Raw genomic sequence first — 24,383 nt, 5'->3', positions numbered from 1 at the left:
TGGCTTACTTCACTTAGCACAATATTCTCCAACTCCATCCATTTACCTGCAAATGTCATAATTTTGTTCTTTATGGCTGAATAATATTCCATTGTGTATATATACCACAGTTTCTTTATCCATTCATCTACTGAAGGGCATCTAGGTTGGTTCCACAATCTAGCTATTGTGAATTGAGCTGCTACAAACATTGATGTGGCTGTGTCACTGTAGTGTGCTGATTTTAAGTCCTTTGGGTATAGGCCAAGGAGTGGGATAGCTGGGTCAAATGGTGGCTCCATTCCGAGTTTTCTAAGGAATCTCCAAACTGCTTTCCAGGGTGGCTGCACCAATTTGCAACCCCACCAGCAAGGTATGAGTGTACCTTTTCCCCCACATCCTCACCAACACCTATTGTTGCTTGTATGTCTTGATAATAGACATTCTAATTATGGTGAGATGAAATTTAGGGTAGTTTTGATTTGTAGTTCTCTTATTACTAGAGATGTTGAACATTTTTTCATATAACTGTTGACTGCTTGTAGATCTTCTGTGAAGTTATCTGCCCATTTATTGATTGGGTTATTTGTATTTTTGGTGTAAAGTTTTGAGTTCTTTATAGATTCTGAAGATTAGTGCTCTATCTGAAGTGTGTGAGGCAAAGATTTTCTCCCACTCAAATGGGATTCATTCCAGGGATGCAAGGTTGGTTCAACATCCAGAAATCAATAAATATAATTTACCACATCAACAGGCTTAAAGTTAAGAATCACATGATTATTCAATAGAAGCAGAAAAAGCATTTGATAAAATACAGCACCCCTTTATGATCAAAACACTAGAAAAAATAGGAATAGTAGGAACACACCTCAACATTGTAAAGGCTATCTCTGCTAAGCCCACAGTCATCATTCTAAATGGAGAAAAACTGAAAGCATTCCTCCTAAAAACTGGAACAAGGCAGGGATTCCCTCTTTCACCACTTCTATTCAACATCAGCCTTGAAACGCTAGCCAGAGCAATTAGACCAAAGAAATTAAAGGGGTACAAATAGGAAAAGAACAACTCAAACTATCACTATTTGTCAATGACATAATTCTGTATTTAGAGGAGCCAAAAAATTCCACCAGAAAACTTCTAGAACTCAGAAATGAATTCAGTAAGGTAGCCGGATATAAAATCAACACTCATAAATCTAATGCATTTTTATTCATAAGTGATGAACCCTCTGAAAGAGAAGTTAGAAAAACTACCCCATTCACAATAGTTTCTCTTTTTAAATGGGCTTTCCTCAGAGATTCCTTGACATGTTTGGCCAAAAGGAGGAAGAACTCTTTCAGACACCTTGGAACTAAAAATAACATGAAGTTCAGTGCTATAGTTTGGATTTCAAATGTCCTTCAAAGGCCCATGTGTTAAAGTCTTGTCCCCCAGAGTAGTGCTATTGAGAGATGGTGAAAATTTTTAATAGGTGGAGCCTAGTGATGTGTTGCCTCACCACAGGCCTGATCATTGACTAGAACATCCAAAACTGTGAGCCAAAATAAAGTACTTTCACAAGTTGATTATCTCAGTATTTGTTACAATAATGGAAAGCTAACATACTAAGAATAGTATAAATTTATATTAGGCTGATAATATCAGATATGATTTAGCCTTAAGTCTGTGACTTTGCCCTATTGATTTATACCATCCCGGATGAAGGATGTGTTTAGAGGGAATTTTTTTTGGGGTGCTGGGGATTAAGCCCAGGATCTTGTGCATGTGAGGCAAGCACTCTACCAACTCAGCTATATGCCCAGCCCCACTAGAGGGAATTTTTAGGTAGATGCTGAATCATAAAAACACCAGAAAAAGCAAAACATATAGAATCATCAGTATAGAAAGACAACCCAGATTTTGCTCATTTCCCTGATTTTTTAAACAGTGCATAAAGACCACAGTTTAAGTTGTTTTGGTTGGATCATAATATCCATAATTGCTATATACTCTCAGGTAAGAACAACAATCATTTATTAAGTACTTAAGTTGGGTTAAGAGCTTGATAAGCAGTAGCCTCAGGTAGTCCTAATAATACTAAACAAGACAGGTATTATTATTATTTTTTCAAATGAGAAAACTGGGCAAAAGAGGTTAATGACTGATACAATGCCAGTCACCCTCTGAAGCTGTCAGGATGAGACTTTAATACATAGCTATAGAGCTAGCTAGAAGCAGACAAGGATGTGCAATTAATCTTTTCTGACTCTACCACTTCTGGTATTTCCCATAAAGAGGTACACATCTTTTGGTGGATTTATAACTAAAATTATTTGGTTGCTATTACATTTTCTTTTTGTGACTTATTCCAGAGATGAAGTGGATTTTTGTATAATGATCTTATATCAGCAACTTATTATTTTGTATTCATTTTAGTAATTTATCTGGAGAACTTAAATAGAAAAAAATTTATCAACTGCAATCCATATATATCTTTCTTCTTTTCTGATCCTTGTACCTTCACTGTTGTCACTGTGGGCTGGCTAGTACTTTCACTAAAAGAGTAACAAAATTCTTACCTTATTTTTACACTGCCAACATTTCTCCCTTTAAAGGAGAAATGCCTTTTATCAGTTTAGGAAAGATCTCCTACTATTCTTAGTTTGCTAAGAATGGGAATTGTACTATTTATCAAATGCATGTCGTATGGTTTTATTTCCTTAATATGCTAATGTTGTAAATAATATTTTATCTTTTCTAAAGTTGAACAAACCTAGTATTTCTGGAATAAACCCAACTGTCGTCAGTATGTCTTATTTACACTGATACAATATGCTTCTATTTTGTTTGGTTTTGATACCTAGGTTATATTAGATTCACAGAATAAATTGGAAAGCTTGTTTTATCTACTGTGCAGAAGTTTTAATAAAATTCTGTTGTACAAGAGGATTGGGAGTAAAGTGCTTACCTAGCATGAGTGAGGCCCTGGTTCAATCTCCAGCACTGGGGAAAAATAAAACTTGTTCCTTAAATGTATATGGCTTGGTGTTTTCTATGTGGGAAGGTTTTTTTTTTTTTTTTTTTTTTTTTTGATTGAACCAGGGACATGTACACTGTAGGCTATGGGAAGATTTTTAACTAATAATTTAATTCTTTATGGTTCTAGGAATAATCATCAGCCTTTTAATTTTTTTTCCCCCTTTGATCCCAGGGATTGAACCCAGAGGCACTTAGCCACTGAGCCACATCTCCACCCCTTTTAATTTTTTGAGATAGGGTCTCCCTAGGTTGCTTACGGCCTCACTAAGTTGCTGAGGCTGGCTTGGAACCTATGATCCTCCTGCCTCAGCCTCAGGAGTACTGGTATTACAGGTCTGTGCCACTAAGCATGGCTTAATTCTTATCAGTTTTATACATTTAACATTTTCTAGGAATTTGTTCATCTAAATTTTTAAATATATATGCTTTTAATCTCTGTATGGCTCCCTCCTCTCTAATATTGTTTACTTACGTCTTGTGTTTTTCTCGATAATTTTACCATAAACTTATCTTATTAATAATCTTAACAAAATAACTTTTCACCTCATTTTTTTCCAGTATAGACTTCTTTTCTAATAAACTAAATAGCTACTATTAGTTTTATTACTCCTTTTTTTTAACTTCAAAAATTCTCTTATAATTTACTAATGTTGGATACCTAGCTCATTTCCTTCAGGTGCTTTTTTAAGAGACACACTCAGAATTGAGATTTCTTCTGAAGTATCACTTTAGTTGCACCCTATTAGTTTTGATAAATTATTTTCATTATTGCAATTGTTCAGGTTTAAAATATTTTAAATTTCTGAAATAATTCTTCTTTCAGTCTATTTTAAAATTTCTAATGTTTAGATTTTTAAATTCTATTGATTACTAGTTGATTTCTTAGCTGCACTTACCAGAAATGTGGGCTATATATAACAATCTTTCAAGTTTACTGTAATTTGTTTTAAGTAGATGGTCAGGTTTTGTAAATGTAAACCTGCTAAGAATATGTGTTCTCTAAATGTAGAATACATATACCAAGCTTTTTATGATAAGCTGAATAATAACTACCAATATATATTCATGTCACAGTCAACAGAACCTCTTGTTACCTTATATGCCAAGAGGGAGTTTGTGAATATGATTAATAATCTTTTTTTATTTTTTGTGGTGCTGGGGATTGAACCCAGGGCCTTGTGCTTGTGAGTCAAGCACTCAACCAACTGAGCTATATCCCTAGCCCTTGATTAATAATCTTGATGTAAGATTAACCTGAATTAATCTCTGGATTGTGTGGGTGTGCCCTTAAATATAATCAAGAGGATCCTAACAAGAGGGAATCAAGAAGGTCAAGTATATGGAAAAATGTCCAACATATCTAGCAATAAGAGAAATGCAAATCAAAACTAAGATGTCTTCTCACTCCAATCAGAATGGCAATTATCAAGAATATAAGCAACAATAAATTTTGGTGAGGATATGGGGGGAAAGTTACAGTCATACATTGCTGGTAGGAATGCAAAAAGGTATAACCATTATGGAAAGCAGTATGGCATTCCTCAGAAAACCTGAAATGGAATCAACATTTGACCCAGTTATCCCACTCCTCAGTTTATACCCAAAGGACTTAAAATCAGCATACTATAGTGACACAGTCACATAAATGTTTATAGCAGTTCAACTCACATGTGCTAAACTATGAAACCAACTTAGGTACCCTTCAATAGATGAATGGATAAAGAAAATGTGGTATATTTATATGACAGAATATTACTCAGTTTTAAAGACGAATGAAATTATGGCATTTGATAGTAAATGGATGGAGCTGGAGAAAATCATGTTAAGGGAAATAAGCTAAACCCAAAAAAACCAATGGGTGAATGTTATCTCTGATATGTGGATGCTAATTCACAATGGGGGCGGGTGGCCAGGGAAGAATAGAATTACTTTATATTAGGTAAAGGGGAGTGAAGAGAGGGGAAAGGGTGTGGGGGTAGGAAGGATAGTAAAGTGAAAGAGACATTATTACCTCATGTACATATATGACTGCATGACCAATGTGATCCTACAATATGTACAATCAGAAAAATGAGAAATTATACTCCATTTATGTAAGATTTATCAAAATGTATAAATGCATTCTAATGTCATGTACAACTAATTAGAACAAATTAAAAAAAAAAAAGGTCAAAGAAGCAAGGAGAAGGGACAATAGATGCAGAAGTTGGAAAAATGCAGTTTGAAGATAGAGGAAGGGGCCATAAGTCAAGTACAGGTGGCCAGAAGAAAAGGCAAGGAAATAGATTCTCCCCTAGAATATACAGAACACCAGCAAGGTGACCCCTAGATTTTAGACTTCTGATTTCCAGAACTGTAAGAAATAAATTTATTTTACACCACTAAGTTTGTGGTAACTTGTTTCAATAGCATTATACTTTTGAGGAAGTGTATTCGAATGTGTCTTCACTGATTTTTCTGCTTATCTAGCAAATGAGAGAAGAGGGCTTCTGTTGTAAGGGTATTGTTTTCAAATTCTCTATAAAGTTCCATCTTCTTGTTTTACATATTTGGAGCTCCTTTATAATGCATCTTCTCAATGAAACAAACCTTTTACCATTGTAGTTTGAATCTTCTTCTAATCTTTTCAATGATCTCTGAAAGTCCACCTTAACTGATATTAATATGGCTATCCTTGGGCTATTACTTGCCAGAAACTTCCCTTCTCCATCCTTTTATCTTTTCTTTCATGATTTTATATTTACCCAGATATGAGTTTTAAACCAACATAAAGCATTAAGCTTTTGATAAATAAGCCAACTAAGGGGTGCAAGCAAATGCAACAAAATAACACGTTCTCCAAAAACCAACAAACTTTAGGCCAGATCAGCCAAAATGATCCATTTAATTTAGCCAAAACCTAATGCCTACCAGCTAAAGCAGCATCCTCTTCACTTTCTGAGCCATACTGAAGTGCCATGGTAATTGCTGATAAACGACCCCCTTGGACTGCTCTTTTATTACTACAAAGAAAAATGAGAGATCAGAAGAAAAGAAAAGACATTAGGAGCTGTTAACAAAGTACTTAATACAAAGAAAAATTATTTCTATTAATTGTCTCTTTATCTTTCTACTTCTTAATATTCCTCATCAGTGTTAGCCAAGAAAAATATTTTTTTCCTCTAAGAAAGTGGCAATGGAGCCGGCAACTTGTAATTTGCTTTTTACTTGAATGTAGCACTATTCCTTATTTTATAGAAAGTTACTTTCCATAAAAATCTATCACTGGTTATTCTCTTCTAAGATGCTCATTTTGTAATGACAAAAATTCTATTTTAAACACAAAACTTATTTATTGCAAATAAGTATTTATATCTCAATTTTATTTATCACTAATATTAAACACTACCTGGTAAACAATGCTTAAGCATTATTTGAGAGGTGAGGTAAGGCCTACTATAGTACCTCAACCTTTTAAATAAAGCACTTGATAACCAACTCTCATAAACCAAAAATATTCTGGGCTCAGTGGCACATGCCTGTTAATTCCAGTGACTTGGTAGGATAAGGCAAGAGGACTGCAAGTTCAAGGTCAGCCTCAGCAACTTAGTGAGACCCTGTCTCAAAACATCATCCCAAAATACTACTTGAAAATAGCCATCAGGCAAATACTAGTATGCCTATTGTCATAAGTATGGGTCAGCTCTCAGACTAAACCCTCTTTTTCTTACCGATAATACTTGCTAGTGGTATTTCTTTCTTCACCAAGGCTGCCTTTACTGTGTGAAGGGCCTGTCAGCCTGGTTGCAACCAAATTTGATGGAGTCCTATTCAAAGATTAAAAATAAACTCAGAAACTTGATAGCTAAAATCAGAACTCTGGATAAACAAAAGGGAGACAATCATGTTCTTTTTTTCTAATAGAAATGTTAAATTTTTCTGAGCCTCTACTATGCAGCAGGCTCTTCTCCAGGACTTTGGGACTCTGCAGAGGACAGCAGACCATAATGGGTCCTTGAGAGATTATGGTCATTGCAAAATCAGAGGAAATGGTAATGAAATGAATGTGAGGGCCAGAAGAAAGCTTTCAAAGTAATCACCCAACCTTTCCATTTCAGGAAAGAGGAAACAGAATCCCAGAACTAAGATTTGTTAAAAATTACAGTTCTAGGAAAGGAAAAACCAGAATGGTGCTTCAGATCTGCATATATTGCAAATATGTGCTATTGCACATTATATTCAAGTACCATAATACTGTATTACATCATTATGTATTTGTAAAGGTGATAGATATAGTGGTGTTAAGTGTTTTTTTTTTTTTTTTTAAGTAAAACTGCAATGAAGAGGCTAGATAAATTACTCTTTTTAGAATCACATTATTAACTAAATATAATATTGAAATGTAACACAAATCTTGTTTTCTACTGAACTGATTTCATTAGAAAATTCAGCAAACACAAAAACACAAAGATTTTGGAAATCTGTTGAGCAGTGTATGGTGGCGCACACCTGTAAGTTTGAGGTCAGCCTCGACAACTCCTGTCTTGAAATAAAAAATAAAAATGGTTGGGAATGAGGCTCAGTGGTAAAGTCACCCTGGGTTCAATACCCCTACCACACACACACACACACACAAAAAAAGAAGATCTTGAACATTTTTAACCTACCTCATTCGAAGACTTGACTTAGCCATTTCATGATGTTCAATTTCTGCCTTTTTCATATAAAATATTTTTTTAATTGAATTCGCATCCTGTCAAGATAAAGTTACTCAGCTTAAAAAAAGAACAGAAAAAAAGTTTTTAAATGCCCTCATTCATGCACCCGGCACCTTTCACAGCACTTTCCATTTGGAGCTGACATCTATTTGACATTCACAAAGCTAGTCTCTAACTTTTCTATAAACTTCCAAAAAATCTTTATAAAGTTGTCATTAATTAAATGCAAAAGGCTTCTAGTTCTTTCATGATTAGTGAAGTAATATGCAGATAAAGATCTAATGGTAAAATACAACAAACTCTAGTTGTATACAATGACCTAAAGTCAAATACAAGGTTTTCTTTCTCTTGAAAAAGTTTAGAAAACAATTAGATTGAAAGCAAAATGTTTAACTGTATCAACTAACAATTAGTAATATTACTACCAAAATGTCTTATCAGGGACTAAGAGCACTGGACTTCAGAATTCACTCCGGATTTTCACTCAGAGTTTCTCAAAAGATGAAAGGTAAAGTGAACATTAACTAGCAATAGTAATTTGGAGTATCTGGGTAAGTGTTCAGAAAATCTAATTATTTTACTACCAAAAGATTTTCTGAGCAGCCTTTCCTAAATCCCCAATGATATGGGATTAATTCAAGGAATTTCTACAAGCAATCATTCATTACAAGACTATAAAATTTCCAAGAGGGAATTATCAAGCAATGGAACAGCTATTTTACATTGTATTACATTATAAACATTGCTTTTTATTATTTATGAAATTTAAATGCAGGGAATAAATCAATATTTATTTGAAAAAAATGGATTAAAAAAACATAACTTTGGCATAAGAATAAACACTTAAATGAACTGAAAAGAACCAAGAACATACAAATAAACCTCTACATCTATAGTTAACTGATGTTCAACAAGGGTTCCAAGATGATTCAATGGGGAAAGAAATCTTTTCAATATATGATGCCAGGATAATATCCCATATAAAAGAATGAATTTGTACTACTGCCTCACACAAAAATTAACTCAAAGAGAATCAAAGATCTAAATGTAACAGTTAAAACTATAAAATTCCTAGAAGAAAAGATAGGTGTAAATCTTCATGAATTTGTATTGGGCAATGGTTTCCTCTGATATGATACCTAAAACAAAAGCAACCAAAGAAAAAAGGAGGTAAGTCGGACTTTATCAAAATTAAACTTCTGCATGTCAAAGAACACTATTACAAAAGTGAAAAAACAAGAGAATGAGAAAAAATACTCAAAAGTCATATCTCTTAAGGGTGTAATATCCAGAATACATAAAGAACTCTTAAAACTCCAACGATAAAGAGAGGAGTAACCCAATTAAAAAAGAGGGAAAGGATCTGGATAGACATTTCTCTAAAGACATACAAATGGCCAGTACACACATAAAGATAATCAGCATCATTATTCATTATGGAAAGGCAAATCAAAACCATAATAACACACTACTTTATACCCATTAGGATGAAAATAGAAAACAAGTGTTGGTAGAAAATTTCAACACTTGTACACTGCTGATGGGAATGTAAAATGGTACACCTACTTTGGAAAAGAGTTTCATGGTTCCTTAGAAAGTTAAGTATGTAGTTGCCATATGACCAATCTCATTCCTGAGTACGTATGCATGTTCAGATACAATGAAAATGTATGTTTGAATAAAAGTTTATATTGAATGTCACAGGAGCATTATTCAAAACCACCAAAAAATAGAAATAGCTCAAGTATCTAGGCAACTGATGAATGGTTAAACAGGGTTATCCATAAGATAGAATATTATTCAGGAACAGAATGAAGTACTGACACATGCTAGAATACGGATGAACCTTGAAAACATTATCCTAAATGAAGGAATTCAGTCACAAAAGAATTCATACCACATACTGTATGATTCCATTTATATGAAATATCTGGAATAGGCAAACATACAGAGACAGATAGTAGATAGTGGTTCCCCAGGGTTGGAGATGATGGGGGGAAATCAGTGACTGCTATCTAACTGGAGTGATGATTGCATAACTCTGTGAATATACTAAAATCCATCAAATTGGGCCTTTTAAGTGGGCGAAATTTGAGCCAGGTGCAGGGGTGCATGCCAGCAATCTCAGTGGCTGGGAAGGCTGAGGCAGGAGGATCAAAAGTTCAAAGCCAGACTCAGCAACTTGGCGAGGCCCTGAGCAACTTAGTGAGACCCTATCTCAAAATAAAAAATAAAAGGGCTGGGATGTGGATCAGTGATTAAGCACCCCTGGGTTCAATGCCTAGTACCAAAATAAGTAAATAAATAAACTTGTGACATATCTCAATAAAATCATTATAAAAATTAATGAACCCAAATTATTTACTATTACCATTGAAAATAATAACAAAAAACTAACCTTGAATACTTGAGAACCAGGCTCATTATAAGTTTTGGCATTTTTTGCTAGGAGATCTATATCTTTGGCCATTGCATGAATACTTTTGTAGCTTCCATTCTATAGTAAACAACAAAAATATAGCAGTTCCTCTTAATGAAAGTTAATCAATATAACCTTTAATTAAAAAAAGAACTCCACATATTTGTAAATTGTCACTATAATCTCAGACTTTATTGGAATGTATATATGTAAACAATAAACAATATGCAAATTTCTTTCACAAATTATTCCTACTACCCATTTACAAATAAGTTTTTATGAGAGGTAATAAAACCAAAAGTACATTATTTTCATAAAAAAAAAACTTTAAAAAATTTTAAAAAGAAGATACAATGTTTTATTTAGCAAACACATGCTTACAATGCAGCACTGTTCTAGGAGCTTCATGAATACTAATTCACTAAAGTGGACTTAACGGTATGAAGGAAAACGCCCTCAAGTTATCAGGACCACTAGGGGTAAATTATAAAATCAGTCCAGCATAGAGGTTGACACTTTTTATGTATTATCTATGTGCCAGAGCTGTCACATCTTAAAGTTCACTTGGTCCAAAATAACCTAGGAAGACTCACATAGTTGCCCTCAATTTACAAAGGAAAGGAGGAAGGAATGCATGCTAGGTAAAAGGCACATATCACTAATGACATAAGTACACAGAGAGAACAAGTTCTAGAGAGGCTGAAAGAAATCAATTTAAGTAGAGTGGAGGATGGGGAAGGGTACAACTGTAGCACGAAAGTGTGTGGACAGGCAAAGGCAAAATGAAGCAGAATCCAGAAAGGCAGGCAATGGAGATTGGCAGGTTATCTGTTATGTGGAACTAACACTTTTGAGCACCTGTCTGATTTGAAAGAAATCCTAGAACAAGTGATAGGGAAGGCCCTACATCCTACCACAAGGGTCAAAGTGGGCAAATTGGTTGCTTTACTCACAGCCTATCAGCAAGGAAAAGGGAAATAATCACGGACAAGCTCATTTGTGCTTGGGTTTTCAGTGACTAAAGCAGTGGTCAGGGAATGGCAGGAATTCTTACCAACTCCTGCAGAGGAGGAGAATCTAGCAGTGTCCACAGTGGCAATGACAGTAGTAACAGCAATGGCATCACAAAGAGGTTGTGTGTAATCTTGGCAGTACCAGGACATCCCTGAGTTCTATTTATTTTCTAAAAAGTAGTTCCCCAGTATTCCATTCCAACAATTTCATAAGCTATCCAATCCCCTTTTCATAAATTCCTTTTCTGCTTATGGTAGTTAGAATTAATTATTGTGCAACTGGTAAAGTTGCTGTAACAAGTGACATTAAGTTCCTGAGCAGTGGAATAGTAGGAAGAAAGCCAGGGCTAGGAAGCAAGATCTAGAAAGTGACTAGAGAGCTTTTCATCAGAGTGGTAGGAAAGATAATTACAATAATTTGGACATAAGATGACAAGGATCTTGATCAGGGTGATGGCAAAAGAATCCTACTTTGGGAACTTCGGAATCAAGGACAAGATGAGGCAAAAGGTCAAAGAGAGAAGACTGGGGCTGACTTAGAGGTATTTCAAATCTGCTTTTATTTTCAATATTATGGAAACATCATTCCTCTAGAGATGAAACCCAAGGGATTCAGAAGGTGAGCATTCTGTGGCACTTACTGGGCTGTGTCAAAACCAGATGATACATTATAGAGTTTGAATTTTAACATTCTGTGAAAATGTATCTATGGAATCAATAATTACTACATTGTTACTGTTTGTTACTGTCTTAAAATTTAAGCCAAGGAAGTTTCTCCCTCCTAGCAAACCACTGTGCCACAATCTCATTGCTCAATGAGACTGTGTAACACATTTGTTTTCCTTTTTGCTTTATCTCCTGGGAGCAGCAAAAACTTATCCTGGGAGGCTGAGTGATTCCCAGTTATTACAGGCTCATCTCATAGGTGCTATGTGAGACAGTTTACATATATCATCACAGTCCTCCATGATTCTGCCAAGTGGTTATATTACACCCAATATAGAGCAGAGGAAGCAGGCAGTCACTGGACCCAAGTGATATAGCTAGTTAAGATAAAGAGCTAGGAAAAGAACCAAGTTGGTTCCACTCTACAAACGAGATTTCTGGAAGAATGTCTATCTTTCTGCATTTACCTTCCTTAACCTACAATCATCAAACTGTAAATCCTAATCTTACATTCAATCATTTAATACTTACTGAATACCTAATTGTGCTATAAGTCTCCATGCCTCAGTGTTCTAACCTGTAAAATGGGAATAACAACAGGATCTACCTCATGAAGTCATTCTAAGAATGACTTAGCTAATATAAATAATACTTGAAACAGTGCTAGGTAAATGGCAAATTTATATGAGTGTTAACTATATCATTGCTGGGGAAATAAAGTGGGGGAGAGGTGAACAAGGTTAAAAAAAGCAAAATATCTATTTTCACTGAACTTACACTTGAAAGTCTGTTGTAGGTAACTTTTATTTTAAGATACCCTAAAGTTACTTTGTCCTGTTTTGTTTAGTGCTGGGGATTCAACCTATGGCCTCCCCAAGACACACAAGCATTCTACCACCGAGTTATACTCCTAGCCCTAATATTTGTCCTGACTAAAGCCAAAGTTACAACCTGTTCTACTTTGTTTATATTATTTGATTATCAGTAACCCTTAGACACCCTAAGAAAGTCCACAGGCCAATCTGCCCTATATCACATATTACATATGGTCACCTTCATACCTGTATCCTCTGTGCAATGGTCTTGAGATCTATAGGTTCCTTAATTATTGCATAATAGTCTGGATATTGCTGGAAGACAAAAACCCAGGTTTGCTCAATGAGTCAAAGTATCTAGCTAATGAGAAAACAAGAAGTACACTGACAATATGTCTTTTAACCAAGAAACTGAGCAGCTTTGTGATATTCACAGCTATAAAGGCATACTGTACAGCATATTTTTAAATATGAAACAAAAAAGAATGTGATTTTAAGAAGCTTCATGAACCATGTGCAGTGGCCCACACTGTAATTCCAGAGACAGGAGGCTGAGGGAGGAAGAGCTCAAATTCAAGGTCAGCCTCAGCATCTTAGTGAGACCCTGAGTCAAAATAAATAAAAAAGGGCTGGAGATGTAGCTTAGTGGCAAAGCATCCCTGGGTTCAAGCCCCAGTACTGGGAGGTTAGGGTGGGGAGGGAGAGGAAGCCTCATGAAATATTCAACAGATATACAACAGCAGGTTGTAGGAGTTTATACTAGGTATTAGTAATTACCATCCTACACAACTAATAAACTATAATTTAACATAAAATTCTAAATTCACAGAATCATGAATTTTTAAATTTAAGGTCCCTAGACATCGATCATGGAAATAAATAAGAAAAAAATTCTTAATGGGCCTCTTTATAAGCTTTTTAAATTTTACTATATAATTAACAATTATATAATGTTTCATATAAGCCTCCACAAGGAACCATAATCACATTATCAAATTTGTTAGCTTCATGTTTAACTTTATGCTTCTACTTAATACTTTAATGAAATTTAAGGTTTTTCAAAATAAAATGCTTTTCAAATGAAACTACATGAAAGAAATGAAGCAAAATTATAAGCAATTTCTAATTTATCAAATAATATTTCATCCCAAGGGACTGGACATGGTGGGGATATCACTGAGGCTTTCACAATGCCTGGAATCATTCACTAACCTCAGGGTCTCCTGAAAGTTTTGTGCCTTGGAGAAGAAAACTTGGCAGGTATAGGAGGTTCAGGGAAAGTTGGACTGTGCTTCTCCCCTCCCCTAGCCCATAGCAACCACTCTACTCAATCATTCTACTTTCTGCCTCTCTGACTTTCACTATTCGAGGTAGCTAATACAAGAGGAGTCATACAATATTTGTCATTTTGTGACTGGTTAATTTTACTTAGCTTATGTTCAGGATTAATCCATGTTGTAGTATATTTCAGAATTTCCTCCCTTTTTAAGGTTGAATAATATTCTGTTTGTATGTACAATTTGTTTGTTTGTTCATTCATCTATCAATGGGCATTTGGGTTGTTTCCAAGACTATTCTTTAATGATAAAATAAACACCTAAACTTGTTATTTATAAAAAAGAAGAAACTTTCTCTTTCCTCAGAAGGCAAGGTAAGAAGTTCTTCTCCCTTAGCTCTCCTTAATTTCCTGGACAGCTGATTACATACTTTCTCACCACCAAAAGGAGGTGGTTTTTTAGGAAATGAGAACTTATAAAGGATCAGGACCCCTTATGGCTTCACACCCAGGAGACAATTAACATGGTTACAGATTTGACTCATGTCACTGCCTGTGAAACCACAAAAACTTGCATGGTCCCAGTATTCTTATATTTGTAAGTAGGTGAAAACTTTCAGAAGTACTCCACTATAGCATTTAACCCCCACTGTGATCTTTTATTCCTTTATCCACCTCCTTCCTTCTCCCTGATTTTCTTGAGAACAGGGACCATGCCATATTTACCTTTGAGTTCCTGCCATGTAGCAGCAACTCAACATGTCATAGATGTGCAAGAAGTATTTGCTGACTGATGAGGGAAAGCATCAGTCACTGATAAAATTGGTTATTTAAAGATGTGTCTTCACTGGTTGTAGGACAGTTATGACAGAAAGCAAGCATATGACCACTGCTATCCTAGGTGTAGATCTGATTAGAAAGATATAGTGATTGTATTAATTGTATGATTTAAATATTCAGACAAGAAAACAGTATGGTGATTCCTCAAAATTACCACAATACAGAAATTTTCCTTTGGGCATATATCCCAAAGTAAAAGCAGGGTCCTGAAGAGATATTAGTATACCCATATTCACAGCAACATTATTCATAATAGTTAAAACATGGAAGCAACTTGTATGTCCATTCACAGATGAATGCATAAGCAAGATGTGGTATACCATTACAATGGACTTATTCAGCTGTAAAAAAGAAGGAAATCCTAACATATGCTACAGCATGGATGAACCCTGAAGACACTGGTAAGTGGAACAAGCCAGTCAACAGAAGGACACAAACTATATGGTTCCTCTTATATAAGATCCCCATAACAGTCAAAATCATAAAGACAGAAAGTAGAATGGTAGTTGCCAGGGGCTGAAAGAGGAGGGAAGTGGACGTGTTACTTAATGGGCATGGAGTTTCATTTTTGGAAGATGAAAAAGTTCTGCAGGTGGATGACAGTGATAATTGCACAATGATGTAAATGAACATAATGCCAAAAACTGTACAATTTAAAATAGCTAAAATAGTAAATTTTAGGTTACATATATTTCATCACAATAACAAAAAGAATGGTCAATCAAAAAAAAAAAATCAAAAACAGCCCATGAGTTTGAGTCCAGCTTGGGCGACACAGCAAGATCCGACCCTCCACCTGCAGCAACAGACAGACTGACAAAATCATTATCTTTTTAAAAAGCCACAACCTGTTTAAGTAAAATGGCAGATCATGTTCTCTGCTTTCTGCTGAGGTCATGAGGAGGGTATCTTGGACACTTCCAACCTTCCTTTTAACCTTACTCTATTCACTAATAATTAATAAAATTCTTAAAGTACTTTAAAAAATTAAACACCTTAATTCATCTGTGTTTCATTATCACTTACCACTTTAGAAGGCAGTTTCTGAAAAAGTTCACTAATAAGCCGTCCTGATGGATTTGTGGCTACAACTATGGCTTCAAGAAGCTGCTCCAGGATCTCCTTCAAGTAACTTGGAGAAGACTAGGAGATGGAGTTGGGGAGAGAGAAGAGTACTTTGTAATAGACTCACTGAATACATGCCAAATATCAAACAACTTCTAAGACTATAAAGTTAATTCAAAAGATCAACTTTTAAGTTCAAGTTTCTAGAACACCACGGAAATGCTCTGATGTTGGATATGGGTTTTACCCCCAGAATGGCCTATAAGAAACTAATGAGGTTCCTATATTATTTCTTTAACTAAATCTCTTTTATCAGTTCTTTCTGACTCTTCCACAGTAACTCTTTCTCCTCCCCACCTCCCCTATGGTATTGGGGACTGAACACAGGGTGCTCCAACAATGTGCTACACTCCCAGTCCTTTTTTAATTTTTATTTTCAGAGAAGGTCTGAGTTGCTGAGGCTGGCCTCAAACTTGAGATCTTCCTGTCTCAGGCTCCCAAGTAGCTGGGATTACAGCTGTGCCTGGCTTCACAGTAACATAATGAAAACAAGTTTCAAGTACCATATGTATGAACTGATCAAAATGCACATCTTTTTAAGGTCTGAGCTATTGAATTTGAGAAAATATGCCCCATAATACTTAAACATTTAAATATCTGCTGTTCACATTCACTAGAGTCATGGTATTTCAGTAGGGCAATGACTACATATTACATAGAATCATGACTACATTAACCACTGGGTTCTCCACCAGTACTAACAACTGAATTCAAGTTCTGTCAAAAGTGAATGGAGGCTGAGCATGGTAGCACACACCCGTCATCCCAGCAGCTCAGGAGGCTGAGGCAGGAAGATCACAAGTTCAAAGCAGCCTCAGCAACTTAGCAAGGCCCTTAGCAACTTAGTGAAACCCTATCTCAAAATAAAACATTTTTTTAAAATGGGGTGGGAATATTGCTTAGTGGTTAAGTGCCATGGGGATCAATCTCTGGTTCCAAAAAAAAAAATGAAAACGAATTGAGATTAAGTAAACTGATCCATACTATTTCAGCTCTTCAGATGGACTGGTTTATACCTACCTTAGTTACTGTTTCAACACAGGCAAGTATACACCCCAAAGAGAACTTGGCCAGGCAAAGTTCAAGTTTGAAGTAAGTTTCTACAGTGAGTAGCCCATTTATATTAAACAGTACTTCAAGTCCAAATCATATTTTGTACAGATGAAATATTAATGGTTATTGATGGTTTAAATTATAAAAAAATTGGTATTTTTGTCCAAGTCCAACAGAAACCCTTTTTATTTAGTGTGGTCAAAGGTACAAAATTTTTTTCACAGAGGGCCCTAACAGTCTCTCAAGCCTGGCAATAACAAACACTTGGAAAATATTTAACATATAAGATGTATGATTTGGTCAAAATTTCCAACTACACAAACTCAGAGAACCAAAAAGATCCTGCTGAAAGTAAACTGAAATTTATGTCTTGGCTGAACCATAGTACCACAAAGTTTGCTTCACAGAGGAAGTTTATGTTCTACAATTAAGACTCCTTTCCCCCCATACACCCTGCTACTCTGAAAACATGCTGCAGATGACAGAATAAAGTATGTGAATTTATTCATATGATCTTTCCAACAATCGGGAAAACTCTAAGGAAATCACTGATTGAAAAAGTATAAGCTTGAAAATTCCTTCCCCTTCCATAAAAACCGTAGGCTAAAAAAGTTTGAAAAGCATAAATATAAATGTGCAAGATCCTCCAATTTTTCATCTATTACACAAATAAAATAAAGAAATAAATATAGACAATTTTGTTTTCTGTCTAGAGCTCTAAATGCTGAAGTAAGGCTGGGTCTCAGAAATCAGCCCAAGAAAGCCTAGGTTAAGTTGCTTTTCATGTATACATATCAGAAAGTAAAATTCCAGGGAACCCCTATCATTAACTGCCCTCTATGTAATCACTTAATTTCTTCAAAGAACTTAACACAGGACCTGGCAACTGTATCTTGAGACTCTGAGTAGTAGTTTTGAGAAATTCAGTCATCACTGTTTATTTCTGTGTTGGAGTTTCAGCAAAAGGTCTATCTACATAACTTATGGAAGAAAGTAGAATACTCTATGTTGTGTTTTTTTATAATTCAGCTGCAGAAGAGAGATTCTAATTCCTCCCACTATGTTATGTTTTGTTTTCCTTTTCAAATGTTTTCATGAAGCAAATATTTACCACTATCTACTATGTCAGACATAGTCTTGATGCCAGGAATAGGTGAACAAGATACTACCCTTTACCAGGCATGGTGACGTATACCTGTAATCCCAGCGGCTTGGGAGGCTGAGGCAGGAGGATCACAAGTTCAAAGCCAGCCTCAGCAAAAGTGAAGTGCTAAGCAACTCAGAGAGACCCTGTCTCTAAATAAAATACAAAATAGGGCTGAGGATGTGGCTCAGTGGTTGAGTGCCTCTGAGTTCAATCCCAGGTACTCCCCCCACCAAAAAAAAAAAAAAAAAGATGCTATCCTTGATGAGCTACCATTGTTTTGAGGGGAAGACAGAAAATAAACATGTTAACTAATAAGCAAGTTATTTCACACATAGTAATAAAAAGGGAAGACCACAGGAAATAACAATGTGATGATGGGGCAGGTGAGAGTGAAAAGGAGGAATGTACAGCATTTTAGATGGGGGATCAGGAAAGTCCTATCTTGGTTGACACTATTTTTAACTGACATGAGAATAATAAAAAAGAGCCAATCAAAGGAAGAACCAAATGAAGAACAGAGCAATTACAGAATTCATGAGGTAGGAGCACACCTGACAAGTCCTAACAGGAACCAGTCTAACCCATAAATGCATTTCTAAGGTTATTCTATTGACTCTTTTTTAATCAAAACAAGGCCTACCCTTACATAATGTCTTAATGTAGCCATGCTGGACCAGTCCTCAATAATACCAAAGTTCTCTTTTTAAAACTGTGCAGAAAATATGCATTAATGTAAAAGCAATTCATGAAACCAACCATGCATGAAACACACTGTCAGGAAGGTTCAGGATCATTTGAAACTGGAGCTGGGCCCTCTACTTGAATGTCCATTTTATCCAGTTACCAATACAATACAACAGCACAGGAAGTTCGGCTTCCCACAATGGCCCAGAGGGAATCACAGTAGGGGCTCCATCCACCTTCCCATAGCCCATCTATGACTGGTTCCAGTTGCACACTTACTCCCTCAGTCACTGTGCCTTGATTGTCTTGCCCATCTTCATCATCATCTTCATCATCTGCTTCTCCTTTCTGAACAAACTCATTTCTTGTTCGAAGGTACAAATCCCAGAGTTTGCAAGCAGCTTTATATTCAGGAGAATCTGGCTGTATATTAGCAAAGAGAAAAAAAATCATTTTAGTATTTTACTATAAATCAATTGCTACCTTTAAAACACCCTGAAGCAGCACAGGCTAGTATTTTAAGGCACAACTTTGAAAACTCTACTATCACACACTTTAAAATCCTCATGATTAGAAGATACAAGGGGCTCAAACCCTTTTTTGCAAAACTAAATGGATGGCTATACGGCTTTGTGAATAACTAAAAACTCCTGAATTCTACAGTTTAAGAGGATGTATAAATACATAAATTACATCTCATTCAAAAATATAGGCTGATAAATTTGATTATATTAAAATAAAAAAACTTCTGTTTACCAGAGGATACTATGAAAATTGGGACATAGGGGTGTAGCTCAGTGGGTGATTGCACAGGGTTCAAGCCCCTACAACCCAAGAGAAAAATGGGCAAAAGACTTGAGCAAGATACTTTTCCAAAGAAACAAGAATGCCTCCTAATCATAAATGTTCAGTCCCTACTAAAAAGTGAAGTATGAACTCAACCATAAAGAGAAAGCACTACTCATGCCAGACTGATAAATACTAAAAAGCCAGGGAATTATCAAACTGAACACTTCCCAAATTTGATGCTTTCTTACCTTATAATAAGCCTTTGCATTGTTAAAAAGCAGTTGGAAATCAGCAGTCAGCAGATTAACGTCATCATACTCTTCCATTTTTAGTTTCTGTTGGATTTTCATCAAGTCAATGGGTTGAGAAACCACTTCATAATAGTCTGGCTGATTTCTGTTATAATTTAAATATTTTTTAATGATCTTAATCCAAAGTATAGAAAAAAACAGCTTTCAAAACTATCTAGTAATTTCCAACATTTCAAGTGACAGACCAAATTAGAATCTGACATCAATCTCATTCCCATTATTAGACCAAAAGGGGAAAAACAAAAGCAAGATGCAGATATGCTTTTTAAAAATATATTATTAATATAAAAACCTTTATTAACATCTATGATGGATTTTAATACAATATTTGTTATAAACAAAATATATAAGGTTTAGGGTACCCAGTCCTAAATCCACATTAATGATATCTTCTTATAGATGAAGATGTCTTACCTTTCATGGTGTTCCAAAGTGGCTGGAAAACAGACATATTTCAAAACTCTCTACACTTAAAAAAAGGCTTATCTTTCTGTAGTCAGTGACCACAAAACCTTTTGTGTCAAGAACTAATAAGTATCTCATACCTATGTTGCTTTAAAATCACTTACGTTACAAAGGAGAAAGGTGCCTTAAGGAACTTACCAAGGATAAAAGAATATTAAGATCCAGCTAAACATAACTAGAATGTTTGGGGGGGGGGTGTGTGAGAATAATAACTCAAAAATTCAGGATTATATATATCCTGGAGGGCAGGGATAGGTAAGGACACAAAGGAATTTCAAAGATAGTTATGGTGGTAAGTTCCAAGGTAATTCTTCGGGTTTAGGTTCATGGATGTTTATTATTCCTTCTAGATTTTTTTCATATGGTGTTTCACAAAACAAGTAAACTCTGAAAAATGACTTGGTTTTCTCAATTCTCCCACAGGACTGGGATGTAACTCAGAGATAGAGCACTTGTCTAGCATGTGTAGGCCCTGGGTTCAAACTCCAGTAATGGTTAAAAAAATTTTCCCACAGAGGTATTTAGCTCCCTTCTAGAAATGTAAGAGATAAGTTGTTACATACAAAGAATTTCATGGTCATTAAAGCTTTAATCTCTCTTGGGACCTTAGTTGACATGTTATAACCTTTTTCATTTTTTAAAATATGAAATATTTCAAATATTTTTAAAAAACATTTTAAAATACTTTTTTCTATTTAATTTATTTTTATGTGGGGTTGAGGATTGAACCCAGTGCCTCACAAGTGCTAGGCAAGTGTTCTATCACTGAGCCACAACCCCAGTCCATAACTGTTCTTTTAATTTTAGTGTGTATGTGTGTGCATGTATGCGTGTATTTTGTTGTTTTGTATTTTCTTATTAATCCTTTTTTATTCTGACATAAAGGTTGTAAGAATATCACAAAGAACTTTTTTCTAAACCCTCTGAGTCAATTTTAACATGATGTCCCATCACTCCTAATGTTTTATTGCATATTTCCTTCAAAGACCACAATTCAACCATCAAAATCAGAAAATAAACTTTGATACATCTACCCCTCAGACTCTATTCATATTTTGTCAGCTGTTCCAAATTTGTCCTTCATAACAAAAGAATCAAGTTCAGAATCACAGGTTGCATTTAATTATATTTTTTTAGTTTCCTTCATTCTGAAATAGTTCTTCAGTCTTTTGTTGACTTTCAAGATTCTGGTACTTTTGAAGATTAGAGGCCAGTTACTTTGTAGTGTGTGCCTCCATTTGAATTTTTCTGCTTTTCTGATGATTTAACTGAAGTTCTGCTTCTTTAGCATGACGATGACAGAGATGATGTTGCATTCATCTCACTGCATCCTATCAGATAGCACATGATTTTGTCTTGTCCCATTAATCAGATGAGATTAACTTTGGGCACTTAATTATGATGGTGTCTGCCAGGCTTCTCCACTGACCAACTTATTCTTTCTTGCTTTGTACTTCATGGAGAAGTACCTGTAGAACCCCATTCCTCATATTTTCAACTTACTCATTTATTTTAAAATGTACTTTACATTCCTTTTACATAGTGAGTTAAAGTCCTTTATGATAATTATTTTGATGCTCAAACTGCACCAGGTTTGGCTCATAGGAGTCCATAAGACAGCTTCAATTATTTTTTGGTACTAGAGAATGAAACCAGGAGCACTTTAAGTGCTACATCCCTGGAGTGTTTAATTTTTCATTTTGAGACAAGGTCTCACTAAGTACCTGAGGCTGTCCCTGAACTTGTAATCATCTTGCCTTAGCCCCCCAAGTCACTGGGATTACAGGCATGTGTCACCACACCTGGCTTAGGCTTCTATTTTCTTTGTCCTTCTGACAAGTTCTCATCACCCTATGAGCACTTACTTATTTCCTGGCACAAAATGATGTTCCATGCTCATTTTGTACTTTCCCTGCCCCAGTCCTGGAAATCTGCTATTTTCCAAGGAACTCTGGTTCTTTTCAATGATAAACAGCATTAAAAAAAAAAAAAAGTCTGAGGGCTAGGTTGTACTCATTTCTACTAGGGTGTTGCTGCTCCTAAGTTGTCTCAATAGACAGAGCTAGGGAAAATACATACACTTGTTTATATACCTTGGAAACCATGAGTTCACACCAATAGGAACATTTCCAATCCAACCCAGGAGTCATTCCAAACACAATTAAAGTTTAAGCCAGAACACTGAGAAACACTGGCCCTGCTGTGCAAAGTCTGCTCAAGTCCATTTTTCCTTTTAGGTTGATAATGTATTCTAAGCTGCTGCATGGCTACTAAAGACCATAGCCTCTGGCTTCACAAGAGCTAGGTTCTGGCCAACACAAGAACTGAAGTCTGCCAGGTGTGGTGGCACAAAACTGTAATCCCAGCGACTTGGGAGGCTGAGGCCGGAGGATCACAAGTTTGAGGCTAGCCTCAGCAACTTAGCAAGGTCTTGTCTCAAAAAATAAAAAGGGCTGGGTGGTAAGCACCCCAGGGTTCAATCCCAGGACCAATATTATTCAATCCCAACACCAATAGTATTCTATTGTTCTGGGATATCTCCCAGAACAACAGAATAAAGAAACAGTACTTGAGACCTGAAGACTGCACGGAGAGGACTTTTACATAAGAGAAAGAAATTTCTCTCGTTTCAGGCTTTGTTAATTTGGATGTCTTTGTACAAGCAACCTAATACACTCACCAGAACTAAGTCTCAAAAACAGATTGACTCAGGAGGCTGAGGTAGGAGGATTGAAAGTTCAAAACTAGCCTCAGCTACTTAGCAAGGCCCTGAGTTACTTAGCAAGACCCTGTCTCAATAAAAAGGCTGGGGATGTAGCTCAATGGTGAAGTACCTCTAGTTCTATACCTGGTTTAAGGGGAAAAAAAAAAGCAAGCAAGCAGGCAGGCAGCAGAGGGGCATACTTCTCTACAAAGAGTTTTGTATGATCCAGTATGATGCCCCTCTAATCATAAGGATTAAGAGCACAAACTTCAGAGTCAGAAAGTCTTAAGAGACTGAACTCTGCTTATCTTTTAAAAGTTCTAAGAACTTGTACAAGCTCCCACTGATAAACTGTGATAATATATCAAATTTAAATGACATATAGTCTGGAAGTCTGTGGCATGATGTCTAACATGTGGTAAACAATGAATGTGGGCTTTTACTACTTTATGCTAATTAAATGGTAACTTTTGAAAGACTACTAATGATAAAGTAACACAAATCGTTACCTCATTTTTAAAAAAAGCTCCCTCCCTCCCCCAAACCATAACTAACTTACAGGGCATACTATGCACCTGGTGAGAGAGCTCTATCCAGAATACACAGAGAAAAACAAAAAACCAAATTCAAAAATGGGCAAGGGATTTGAGTAAGTATTTTGAATCAATATATTATATTAATGTATCTTTTCCAAAGATGCATTAACACCTATAAAAAATAGCTCAATATCTTTAATAATTAGGGAAATGCAAATCAAAACTACAATGATATACTACCTCCCATCCATCAGGAGGGTAACTATTTAAAAAAAAAAAGGGCAAGGCATGGTGACACACACCTGTAATTCCAGCAACTTGGGAGGCTGAGGCAGGAGGACTACAAGTTCAAGGCTAGTCTCAGCAATTTAGCAAGACTGTGTCTCAAAAATAAAAAATAAAAAGAGCTGAAGGGCTGGGGATGTGGCTCAGTGGTAAAGCACTCCTGGCTCAAATTCCTGGTACCAAAAAAAAAAAAAAAAAAAAGGAGGAAAATGAAAATAACAGCCAGGTATCACTTAACAGGGACAGGTTTTGAGTCTGAGAAATCATCTGTTAAAGCATTTGTTGTCACTGCTTGTGAGAATGTAAAATGAAACAGACATCACTGACTACAATATGGGGCTTCTACAAAAAAACTAGGAGGAGAATTACCATATATCCAGCAATCATATTTCTGAATATGTATTTCCAAAAGAATGGAAGGCAGGATCTTGAAGGTGTATTTGTACACCTGTGTTCACTGCAGCATTATTCACAAGAGCCATGAGGAATAAGCAAACCTAGTGTACATTCACAAATGAATGGATAAACAAAATGTGATACACATACACAATGGAATATTAC

The 24,383-nt window shown here is 35.7% G+C and overlaps 1 protein-coding gene across 37 annotated transcripts in view; it reads right to left on the bottom strand.

The window, feature by feature from the left end:
* PBRM1 (polybromo 1) overlaps positions 1-24,383 on the bottom strand; it is a 99,577-nt gene that overhangs the window by 63,533 nt on the left and 11,661 nt on the right. For all 37 annotated transcript variants that reach the window (XM_079115664.1, XM_079115652.1, XM_079115684.1 and 34 more), the window contains 8 exons: positions 19,770-19,917; positions 19,012-19,155; positions 15,750-15,866; positions 12,854-12,922; positions 10,093-10,191; positions 7,644-7,729; positions 6,708-6,803; positions 5,908-5,999 (listed from right to left, as the gene is read on the bottom strand). In XM_079115664.1, the coding sequence (XP_078971790.1) occupies positions 5,908-5,999; positions 6,708-6,803; positions 7,644-7,729; positions 10,093-10,191; positions 12,854-12,922; positions 15,750-15,866; positions 19,012-19,155; positions 19,770-19,917 (851 nt within the window). The remainder of the gene's footprint in view (positions 1-5,907; positions 6,000-6,707; positions 6,804-7,643; positions 7,730-10,092; positions 10,192-12,853; positions 12,923-15,749; positions 15,867-19,011; positions 19,156-19,769; positions 19,918-24,383) is intronic.

This window comes from Sciurus vulgaris (assembly GCF_902686455.1).
Source record: "Sciurus vulgaris genome assembly, chromosome: 16".
Lineage (NCBI taxonomy): Eukaryota > Metazoa > Chordata > Mammalia > Rodentia > Sciuridae > Sciurus > Sciurus vulgaris.
The sequence above is the reverse complement of the archived record's forward strand: the minus strand, read 5'-3'. Positions and strand labels throughout refer to the sequence as shown.